The 11052-nt window shown below is 64.0% G+C and overlaps 2 protein-coding genes across 2 annotated transcripts in view; both read right to left on the bottom strand.

Annotated features, from left to right (window-relative positions):
- Nucleotides 1-3205: 3205 nt before the first annotated feature.
- FGF17 (fibroblast growth factor 17) lies at nt 3206-5396 on the bottom strand. The gene is made up of 3 exons (XM_064637873.1): nt 5254-5396; nt 4255-4361; nt 3206-3542 (listed from the first exon to the last, which is right to left on the bottom strand). Exons 1-3 carry the CDS (start codon nt 5375-5377, stop codon nt 3255-3257), a joined length of 519 nt encoding a protein of 172 aa, XP_064493943.1. The 5' UTR covers nt 5378-5396; the 3' UTR covers nt 3206-3254.
- Nucleotides 5397-9599: 4203 nt separating this feature from the next.
- Nucleotides 9600-11052, bottom strand: part of NPM2 (nucleophosmin/nucleoplasmin 2) — a 3422-nt gene continuing 1969 nt past the window's right edge. Inside the window, exons 2-8 of the mRNA XM_064637848.1 lie at nt 10824-10996; nt 10635-10728; nt 10393-10502; nt 10176-10204; nt 10049-10085; nt 9819-9877; nt 9600-9664 (exon numbers count right to left, since the gene is read on the bottom strand). Of these exons, the coding sequence (XP_064493918.1) occupies nt 9613-9664; nt 9819-9877; nt 10049-10085; nt 10176-10204; nt 10393-10502; nt 10635-10728; nt 10824-10996 (554 nt within the window). The 3' untranslated portion in view covers nt 9600-9612. The remainder of the gene's footprint in view (nt 9665-9818; nt 9878-10048; nt 10086-10175; nt 10205-10392; nt 10503-10634; nt 10729-10823; nt 10997-11052) is intronic.

Below are 11052 nucleotides of genomic sequence, written 5' to 3'. Positions count from 1 at the left end.
CTCCATTGGATTCAGTGAGGGATGGGGGGTGTAGGACCATCCCTTGAAATCAGTGAGGGATGGAAGGTGTGCAGGAGCCTCCCTCGGCCTTGCTGCCCTGCAGGACAGGGCCAAGGAGCATTCCCACATTCCCGAGGGGGACACAGCCCCTGTGCCCCTCTGTGAAGCAGCTGCCCACCCCAAAATTGCCCTATTGCTCCCCTCCCCCCCAGGGTTCCTGGGTTTGCAAGGGCAGTCATCCCACAGGGGCTGTTCTGGGTGTCCCAGGGGACACCAGGCCCTGCCACCCCAGTGACACCCCCAGTCCAGCTCATGGGTCCCCTCTGTCACTGCTGGGAGCACAAGGACAAGGGATTGGGGTGGCAGTGGGGTGGGGGGCTGACACCCCTCACCTCTGCAGCCAGGTGGGTGCTCTGGGGAGTGGGCAGCCCCCTCAGACCCCTTCAGCATCCCCAGGCCCCTCCAGCATCCCATGGGAGAGCAAAGCCTTGGGAAAGGCTGGACACACTGTGTCAGGGAGAGACACCCTCCAGTGCACTTTCTGCACAGAGGACATTCCCGTCCCCACCTCCGCCCCCCGCCCCAGGTCTCACCTCAAAAAACAAGAAAGAAGCAGTGTGAGGTTTTCTTTTTTTTTTCCTTCTCCTCCTTCCCCAGCCATAATTAAAAAGGACTCACCCTTCCGAGCCCTTTCTATCCCGGGAGGTCGAGAAGAAAGAGAGGGGAGGAAGGGGAAAACCCTGTAAAGAAAAGAGAGGAAGGGCTTGGGAAGGAGAAGAGAGAGAAAAAAAAAAAAAAGAAGGGACGAGGGGGGGAAAAAAATTAAAGCGGAGATTACACAAAGGGAACTCCTCTACCTTTGAAGCTCGGGCTAAATTGGGGAGGGGGCGGCGGGGGCGGGGAGGGTCCGGACCCAGTCGGCTCCTTTCTCAAAGCCTTCTCCTTTCAAGGACGTCTCGGATTCCTGCAGGAACAAGGAGCCGGGGCTGTGGGGCCGAAGGAAACGGGAGGGGGAAGAAAAAAATAAAAAACAACCTCAAATCCCCGCGGCCGCTCGGGCTAATTCCGGCCGCCACACCTGGGCAGCGGCGCTTTGTTCGCCCCTAATTGCCGGGTGTTGCATTTCCCTCCTGCTTTAAAGCTTCATTTAACTCAAACTGTTATAATTTTCCCCCCTCCTTGGCCGGGCTCCCCCCTCCCACCCCACATTGTGCTGGCGGGGCTTTGTAGGGGCTGGGGGAGCTTTGTAGGGGCTGGGGGGGCTTTGTAGGGGCTGGGGGAGCCCCGGCTCGGGGATTAAGGCCCCCCCAGGGTCCGGCTGCCACCGCCCAGGGCATTGTCACAGGGCAAGGCGATTATGGGGAGGGGGCACGGCCCGGGGTGGGGGGGGACGGCCGGAGTGGTGGCCCCCAGCAGGGAGAACAGGGGTTGCCAAGCTGGGTACCAGCTCTGAGGGTGGTGGGTTTTGGGGGAACAGGGAGGCACCAGGATGAGGGTGATGCCCTTGGAGGGGGAGAACAGGGGGTGCCATGCGGGTACCACTCAAAAAATGATGCCCTGGGGGGGCCACAGTGGGTACCACATTTAGGGGGACAACAGTGGGTGGAAGGTTGGGTGACACATCAAGGAAGACACCCTGGTGGGGAACAGAGGGTCCCGTGCCAAGGGTGATGCCCAGGGAGGAAGAACAGTGGTTATCACAGCGGGTGATGTTGTGTGGGGGAAAACAAGGGGGTGCCACACTGGGCACCACTCTGAGGGGGAGAACAGAGGGTACCAGGCTGGGTGTCACAGCGAGGGTGACACTCTGATAGGGGGAGAACAGCAGGTACCACCCTGGGCACCACACCACCAGTGCTGCCCTGCCCACCAGGATGCAGCAGCCACCTCCAGGACACCAAGTGGGGGGCACAGACAGGGCTGGGGGACCCCTCTTGCAGCCACCTCCATCCTCCATCTGCCCCTGGCACCACCCCCCGCCCCGGCTTCCCTCTGCCCAGGGAATTGGGTTCCCCCCATCCCAGCAGGCACAACACCCATGGCAAAGCCTCAGGTCGGGAAGGAAAAGACCCCTCAGGCCCCGTCAGTCTCCACACTCACTTTTATTTGCCTCGGGGTTTCCTCCTTTACACAAAGAAACTCCCAAGTCTAAATCATTCGAGGCCTAAAAATTGACTCACAAACGGCAGGGCTGGTAAAAACACACACACACACAGAAGAAAAATAAAAATAATCGATAGCAAAATAAAAAAATCACCCAAAGGCGGTTTCTCTTTGGCCTGGTGGGCACCCACACGTGTCACTGGGAGAGGGCACAGACCTTCCCCTCCAATAAATAACGTGGGGGCTGTGGGGGGTACAAGTGCTGGTCCCGGGGTCTGTGTGCCCAGGCACTCCCCAGACAGACAGACAGACAGACAGACGGGCACCCCACACTCTCCAGCACCTGCCTGTGGTGCCCCCAGGGACAGGAATGGGCCCAGGGGGTCCCAGCCCTTGGTGGCACAGGGACACATCCCTGAGGGCCTGGTGAGGGAAAGGGGGTGAAGGCACCAAAGTGGTGAATGTGGATCCCATGGGATGCTCCAGGGATTCAGGAGCCCAGTGATCGTGTCCAGGGGGTTGCTGGGGGAAGTGGGCAAAGGCACTGGTGAATGTGGATCCCCTGGGATGCTCCAGGGATTCAGGAGCCCAGTGATTGTGTCCAGGGGGGGTGCTGGGAGTGGGTGGGCAAAGGCACTGGTGAATGTGGATCCCTTGGGATGCTCCAGGGATTCAGGAGCCCAGTGATCTTGTGCTGGGGGTGCTGGGGGAAGTGGGCAAAGGCACTGAATGTGGATCCCACGGGATGCTCCAGGGATTCAGGAGCCCAGCGTGGGGCTGCAGCCAGCGGTGACTGTGCTCCAGACCCTGCCCTCCCCACCCGCGGGGCAGCCGAAAATCCAGCGTTTTCAGAAAAGCAGGGAACAAACACCCGGCGCTGGGAGCGACAGGGCAGAGGCTGGCGAGGCTGAAGGACGCGAGGATGAGGAGGGAAAAGGCACCACGGGACTCCCCAGGGATGCAGGAGCCCAGCGACCACCTCCGAGGGGAGCGGGAGAAGGCGCTGGGTGGGATCCCACGAGATGCTCCCGGGGATTCCGCCACCAAACCGAGCCCTCCCCGCCCGAGGAGGGGGGGTCTGAAAAAACCCCGCGTTCCCAGAGAAGCGGGGAAGCCCCCGGGGCCGGGAGCGGCGGGGGCGGGTCCGGGGGCTACGGGCGGGGGGCGCGGGTGCGGCGGGAGCGGCGGGTGGGCGAGGACGAGCCCACGAACTCGAACTGCTTCTGGCGCTCGGCGTTGGGGAAGGGCAGCTGCCCCCGGTACAGGCGCTTGATGAAATGAGCCTCTCGCTGGTTCTGGCGGCTGCGGGAGGCGCGGCGGGGGCGGCCCCGGCGGGTGAAGGCCATGTACCAGCCCTCGTAGCGCGCGTTCTGGAACGCCGTGTAGTTGTTCTCCAGCACGATCTCGGTGAAGATGCAGTCCTTGCTCTTCCCGCTGGGCTGCGGCGGGGGGGAGGAGGAGGAAGAGGAGGAGAGAGGGCTCTGAGGGTCCGCAGGGATGGGGAGGGGCGCTTGGGGGTGGGACTCGAGAGGTGTTGGGGCTTCCCAGAGCATCCCTGGCACCCCCCCAGACTGTCTTTGTCAACATCCAGCTCACCCCTGAAACCTCCCAAGTTTGTCTTTGTCACCCCCTGGACCATCCCTGGCACCTCCCCGACCATCTCTGTCACCCCCAGACCATCTTTCTCACCATCCTAAAAAACCTCCCAGTTCATCTGTCACCCCCAGCCCATCCCTAACACCCCCCAGCCCCTCTTTGTCACCACCCCTGCCACCCCCCAGACCCTCTTTGCCACCACCCCTGCCACACTCCAGCCTGCTTTTATCACCCCTCTGACACCCCAAAGCCCATTTTTATCACCCCAAACCCCATCTCTGTCACCTCCCACCCCGTTCCCCAGGGATTCAACCCCAAAGCAGCAGGACCAGCTCCCCGGGGACTTCTTCTTGCAGCACCCAGGGCTGAGGGAGGAAAAGGGGGGGTCAGGCAGAGCCCCCCCAGTGCATCCCCATCACCCATGTGAGCAGGGACAGGGGGACCAGCCCGGCCAGGGATCTCAGTGGGCTCCCAGGCTGAGCTCCAGGGACTGGGGGGACACGTTGGGGGGGCCGTGGGGACACAGAGGGGGCGTGTGGGGTGTCCAGGACTCACTTTCCCGACGAGCTTTCCCCTCCTGCTCATGCAGATGTACTTCTCGCTCTCGGCCCCCTTGATGCGCACGCGGCTCCCGAACGTGTCCGTCTCCACGATGAGCTTGGCTGGGAGGAGGGGACGTGTCCCATGGGGGCTGGGACACCCCCTCCAGCACCAAAATCCCCCCCCATCCTCTTCTCCCTGCCCCCATCAGCCAGGGCAGGGCAGCCCTTGCCAGGGAATCTCCCGATCCAGGATGCCCAAGGGGGCTTTGTTAAAACCCAGCAGAGCCAAACTGGGGGTTGCTGGAGGCACCAGCCTCCCCCTCCAGTGCATCCACGTTGTCAGGATTCCATGGGCTTCTCCAGGGCCAGACTGAGTCCAGCAGGTTAATTATAATTAACCCAGCAGGTTAATTATCCCCATCCTCATCGTTCCTCCACAATGGTCCCGGCTCCAGAGGGTTGGCAGCGACACCAAAACCCTCACCCCTGGTGGGTCCGGCTGGGAGAATCCAGGGAAAGCCCTGGGAAAGGTGGTGATTCAGCCTCGCTGCTCACCAGGCTTGGAAAAGCCTTTCCTGAAGTTCTGAGGGATTCCAGCCCGGGGGGTTTGTGGGGCTGGGATGCCCGGGCTGGAGAATCCCATGGGAAAGGTGGTGTGGCCAGGATGGGATCTGCCCACCACCTATGGATATTTCAGAGGTGGATGCCAGGATCAGGCAGTTCTCCCCCGGGAAAAATTGTTTGTCTCGTGCGAGGAAGGGATTAGAAAGCACAAGCCCTGAATATGGGGCTTATAAATCCTGCACGGAGACGGAGAAATCCACGGTTTGGGAAGGTTTGAGGTCAGGGCTCTTCGGAGCTGAGCCTCTCACCGGAGTTACCCAGGGAGGGAATTCTTGGGTATTAAACCAGCTGGGCTGGAACAGCTCCCCCCACACCATTCCCCCTCCAAAACACTTTGGGAAGAGACATTTTCCAGGGTGTTTCCATGAGCAGGGCGAGCCCCTCTCACCGAATTTGTTGCCGTCCTCGGCGGTGGCCGTGATCCTCTTCCCGTGCACCTGGACGTGCTTCCCGCTGGTCCGGCTGTAGAGTTGGTATTCCCGGATCTGCCGCCGGCTCAGCTGGTCCGTCATGGCCCCCTGGTCCCTCACGTACTGGTTAAAATTAGGAGACGGTTGGTTCTCCCCCTTTGTTTACAAAGGGAAAAACGGAATCAATTCGCTTCGGGACGGCAAGGGGAGCAGGGGGGAGAGCCTGGGAAGGGGCAAAGGGAGCTCCCAGCCCCCTGGTTCCCTTGGAGCAGCAGCCAAGACTTGCTTTGGATCGGGAATGGGGTGGGCAGAGATCCTGTTTATTATCCCAGGCAGGAGGGGGGTGCAGGGAAGGATGTTCTCCTCCCGGCACAGCCACCCCAGGGATGCTCAGCAGGCCCCAGGGAAAGCCTGGGATGCAGGAGCTGAGCTGGGGAAACCTCCACCGAGTCCCTCACGGTGGGTGAGACCCCCCAGAGCCAGGCTGGGTGTCCCAGGAGCAGAGCTGTCCCCTCCTGGTCTGTCCTGAGCTTGGAATAAACATCCTGGACTCTGAGACAGCTCCTGACCAGGCAGGAGCAGCACACGAGGGTGGTCAGAGGGAAAACAGCAGCTAATTAGGGCAGGTGAGGTGGGGAGGGGGATTTGGGGTGGTGGGCAGCCCCTCCATCCCGCTCTGGACTCCAACCAGACCCTCTCAACACACATCCTAAAGGAAAACTCACTTTAATCCTGGTGTAAGAGGGGCTCAGGGCAGCACCTGAAGGACCCTGGCCCCAAAACCAGCTTGGAAGGGTCTGTGGGCAGGGGATGCACTCCGGGGGGGACATTTGGGGTCCCACCGGCCCAGCTTGGGGTGCACAGCATCGTCTGGGAGGGGGACACGGGATCTGCCACCCACATCCCTTCCCTGGGAAGGCAGGGGGGGATCCAGCCCTGCACGGAGCAGTGGGATGGTGCCCCCCCCCCAAACTCCCTGCCCACCTTTGTGTGCGCCCGGGGACTCATTTCCTGCCGGGAATCTGCTTTAAAGCCTTTGGGGCTGTCGGGGGAGGTGGGATGGGATGGGAGGGGGGGGCGGCCCCTCTCCATCAAAGGCGCTTCCCTTCCCCTCTCATTTTCAAAGAAATAAAAGCGTTTACCTTGGGAAGGGAAAAAAAAAAAAAGGGGGGGGGGAGTGTAAAAGAAAGAAAAAAGGTGCCGGGGATGTTTTAATGCCGCGGGGCCGCAGCCGCGGGGGTTTTGTTCGGGCGCCGGAGCAGAGGGTGCTGATATGGAACAGTGGATTTTAAAAGGCGCTGCCTTTCTAAAGCCACAAAAAGCGACGGTGCAGCCCCAGAGGGTGTGGGGGGGGGAGAGGGGAGGGGGTGTCAAACCTCACACCCCCTCCCGCTGGTGGGGGTCCGGACCCCGTTAACCCCCTCGGCAGCAGCTCCCGGCGGAGGGACCCGGCACATCCCCCTGCCCGAGCAGGGCTGCGAGGAACGTGTCACCTGCGCGGGATGGCATCCCTGCCGCCTTATCCACACCCTCCGGAGGGGCCGGAGGGGTCCGGGGGGGTGTGATCCCCACTGCTGAACCCCCAGTTGCAGCCCTTCGAGGGGCACAAGTGCAGCTCTGGTGCAGACACAACCCCCCCATCCAGCCCTGGGGCTCCTGCATCCCTCCCTGCCCGGGGCTCCAGCCCTGGAACTTCATCCCTGCATCCCTCCCTGCCCCGGGCTCCATCCCTGGAACTTCATCCCTGCATCCCTCCCTGCCCCGGGCTCCATCCGTGAGGCTCTGTCCCTGCATCCTTCCAGCCCTGGAGCTCCAGCCCTTCATCCCTCCCTGCCCGGGGCTCCATCCCCGGAGCTCCAGCCCTGCATCCTTCCATTCCTGGAACTTCATCCCTGCATCCCTCCCTGCCCGAGGCTCCAGCCTTGCATCCCTCCAGCCCTGGAGCTCCAGTCCTGAATCCCTCCCTGGCCAGGGCTCCGGCCCTGCATCCTTCCAGCCCTGGAGGTCCATCCCTGGAGCTCCAGCCCTGCATCCCTCCCTGCCCGGGGTTCCATCCCTGGAGCTCCAACCCTGAATCTCTCCCTGCCCAGGACTCGCTGCCACTCGGGGTGGGCACACACCAGCCCCCGGCAAAGCCCCCCCCAGGGCAAAGGGCACCCCCCAAAGCAAAGGGTCAGCTTGGGGCAGGGGGGAGTCACAGAGTGGGCACCTTCACCCACCCCGGGGTCAGCAAAGCACATCCACCTACCTGCGTCTGACAGGAGAACATGAGGAGCTGGAAACATCTGCGGGGAAAAGAAAAAAAAAAGAGGGGGTAAAACCCAGGGAGTTTCGTGGGGAGTTGGTTGTTTTCTCCTCCCGAGGAGCGGGGATGAGAATAAAGAATAAACGGGGGGTGGCAGCGAGAGGGGCTCTTACATGGAGAGGTTCTGCAGGGTGAGGGGCTGCATGGCGCTGCTCGAAGCCCCCCGGCCACCGGGGGCCACCGGCGGTGCCAGGGCGGGCTCGCCGCGGTGCCAGCCCCGCTCCCCGCCGCGGCGGGGGAAGCCGAGGACCCTCCCGCGCCCTCCTCGCCGGGGCGATCCCCCCTCTGGGGGTGTCCGAGGGTCCAGGAGATCCCACGCGCGATGCCAAGGGCTCCGGGGCAGCGCCGGAGCATGGGGGAGGCAGCCGGGGCAGGGGCTTCTCCTCCTCCTCCTCCGGCCCTGGGGGCTGCACGTCCTACACCTCGGGGGCATCCAGGTCCATCCCGCCCCCGGCGCCCCCACCCCATCAGCCTCCGGTCCTGGGGCCGGTGCCGCCGCCCGGGGCAGCGCCCGCAGCCCCCCAACCCATGGAGCCCGGCCCGGAGGTGGGACCCGGGGGAAGGGGCAGCCTTTAAAGGTGGGGGGAGAGCCCCGCCAAGAGGGGCCGGACCTCTCCCGGGAGGCAGAGGCTCCGCGCAGGGAAGGAGGGTTGGGATGGGGGAGTGGGAGGAGGGGGGGGCTCGGCTGCTTGGGGGTCCCCATCACACCCCACCCCACGGAGATGATGCTGTGGGGCGTGGAGAGGGTACCAGGCCTGTGGGACAGATGCTTTTTGTCACCCTCCTGTCACCAGGCTGCCAGGCACGGGCCCGGCCTGTGCATCACCCACCAACTGCTTTAGTGCTGGGGGGCTCTGAGGACCCCCCTCCCCACCCCGACCCAGCAGGTCTCACCTCCCCCCGAGCAGGGGGAGGCTGTGGACCCCTCCACCAGCCGTTTGCTGGCCCCGGGAGGTGTTAAGTGCCTATAAATGCCCCGGCAGGGAGCTGGGGTAACCCCTGGGGGGGCTCCAACACCCCTGAGGGGCAGCACAGGGAGGGGGGGGTTCAGTTCTAAAACCACTTACTTGCCTTCCTGCTCGTGCCTCAGCCTCCCCCTCGGTGCCGGGGGTACCAGACCCCCCGGGACAGGCAGGATGGGGAGCATCAGGGTACCCACACCCCCATCTACGGGGTGGGGGCCGCTGATTTAGTGTAAACGACCCAAATTAGATCCCCCCTCCCCCCTGCCTTCACACCTCCAGGGGCAGGAACTCGGCCCAAACCCCGAGAGCACAAACACAGCAACCCCCCCAGCTCCAAAATCCCCTTCCACCCCAATCCTGGGGGCTCAGCACCCCCGGGGGGAGGGAAGGGGGCTGTGCCTCGGCCCCCCCGGCCGCGGGCGATGATTGATGGGCGTGGAGCCGTCATCACTCGCGGTGTGGCCCCCCCCGGGCTGGGGCAGAGGGTCTCGGGAGCTGTCAGCACAACCCCGGGGGGGGCCCCGCTGTGCAAACAGCCCCTGCGGGGCGAGGAAAGGCTGGAGGGACAGGGCTGCCTGTCACAGCCTCCCGCGGGTGGCCCTCGAGGACAGACACCCCCTTTCCGTCCCCCCCCTCCCCATCCCAGCAGCTCCTCAGCCTCAGCCCAGCAGCCCCGGTGGGTGCAGAGCAGGATTAAACCCCCCCAACGCCCCCTCCCCTCCTGCCCCACACCTGGAGCAGCCTAAAGCCACCTTGGTGGGGGGCTCAGGACCCCCCCCGGAGCCAAGCCGGGACACGGCAGCCCCCCGGGAGCCGCTGAGGGGCTCGGGACCCTGCCCAGACCCCCGCTGCCTGCAGACCAAGGGCAGGTCAATGGGTTCTAATCGTCTCCCCGCTGCTCCCTAATCCCCCTTTGTCTCCTATTCACAGGCACCACTTGTTACCCCTCGGGCAGCGGGGGCTGCCCCCGGACCCCCCCGGGCCCCCCAGTAACCCTAACCAGGATGGAGGATTCTCCCACAGTCCCCCCCATTCCCAGCACGGGAGCCAGGAGTGCAAAATATCCTTTATTTAGGAACGACACCGGCACCAGAGCTGCTCTCTCGGGCTCTCCCGCACCTGGAAAAGGGAAGGAGGAAGGATTTGAGGCCCAGGTATCCTGGGATGACCCCGCTTTGGGGGATGGACCCTCCCCAGCCCCACTCAGCCATGAGCTGGGGCACCCACAGGCCCCCTCAAACCTGGACATCATCCCCCACACCCCTTTCCGTACCTGCCACACATCCCATCATTTCTTCGGCGCTGCTTTCCTGCCCCTCCGGCTCCACGGCCCTGCAGGGATCGGGACAGGGCTGAGCAGGGACCACCCCCGGCCCAGGGAGCCCCCAGCCCTGCCTCATCCCCCCCTTTTTGGGTTCCCATCACACATCCCCTTCCCCAGGTCCTCGTGTTGACCCCCGGGGTGAGGGGGGGATGCAAAGGGACACCCCAACCAGCCCCTACCTTGCCGGGAAGGGGATCCTCAGGGACGGTGTTGTTCCTGCTTGGGAGAGAAGGGGAGGGCTGGGATCGGGGTCCCAGCAGGGTGGGCAGCCCCTGCTCCAGGCTTTTCCCCCTCCATCATACTCACGGCTCATCCTCCTTCTCCAGCTTTCTCTTCTGTGGGGGAGAGAGAGAGAGAGAAGCAGGATGAGGACTCGCTGCAGAGCCTGGGATTCTTCCTCCCCGAGGGATGAAGGTCACAGCTCATCCCCTCAACAGAGAGGGGCTTGGGGTCCCTGCCCCCCCTTCCCCATGGCACAGGGACCCCTCTGCACCCCTCACCCCCCACCCGAGGGGGTGCTGACCTTGGCAGCGCCGCCTTTCCGGGAGGTTTGGCCCTTGGGGGGCTTCTCAGGGGACTCCTCTTCTTCCTCCTCCTCCTCTTCTTCTTCCTCCTCCTCATCTGAGGTCATCACTGCGGGAGAGCCTGGCTGAGCCCCCACACCCGGGGAGGGGGGTGCCAGGGCAGGGGGGGACCCCAGGGCAGGGGGGGGGACCCCAGGGCAGGGGGGGGACCCCAGGGCAGGGGGGGGACCCCCACACTCACTGGAGACGTGCTGCCCGCTGATGTAGACGGGCCCCGAGCCGGCTCTCAGGTGGAAGGTGACAGGGGGGGTCAGCTCCACTCCCACCAGTGTGGCCTGCAAAACAGGGGGGTGGCAGCTCCCCTGGCAGCCCCCCGGGCCAGCAGCCCCCTCCCCGGGGCCAGCAGCAGCCCCCTCCCCAGGGCACTCACCATGGGCAGCACCGACGGCTTCAGCGTGGCGAGGGGCACCGGGGTCCGGGCGTCCCCCTCCTCTGCCACCACCTCCACCACGTGGAATTCATCCCGGGCCGACTCCCCCAGGCAGATCTGGAGCAGGGGGAGAAGAAAATCCCCCCAAGGATTCTCATGGCGTCCAGGTACCCCTCAACCAGGACCCCCAAAAATTTGAGGGGCACCAGGGTGAAAGCAGCCCCCTCCA

Source organism: Pseudopipra pipra, chromosome 28 (genome assembly GCF_036250125.1).
Source record: "Pseudopipra pipra isolate bDixPip1 chromosome 28, bDixPip1.hap1, whole genome shotgun sequence".
Taxonomy (NCBI): Eukaryota; Metazoa; Chordata; class Aves; order Passeriformes; family Pipridae; genus Pseudopipra; species Pseudopipra pipra.
This window is presented reverse-complemented; position numbering and strand designations above follow the sequence as displayed.

What these genes read in the sequence shown, in the direction of transcription:
- FGF17 (XM_064637873.1), bottom strand. Translation starts at nt 5,377, where the DNA reads ATGACGGACCAGCTGAGCCGGCGGCAGATCCGGGAATACCAACTCTAC. An exon ending in CGAGGACGGCAACAAATTCG is followed by an intron (nt 4,362 to 5,253) that starts GTGAGAGGGGCT and finishes CCCTCCTCCCAG; the next exon opens with CCAAGCTCATCGTGGAGACG. An exon ending in GGGGAAAGCTCGTCGGGAAA is followed by an intron (nt 3,543 to 4,254) that starts GTGAGTCCTGGA and finishes CCCCCGCCGCAG; the next exon opens with CCCAGCGGGAAGAGCAAGGA.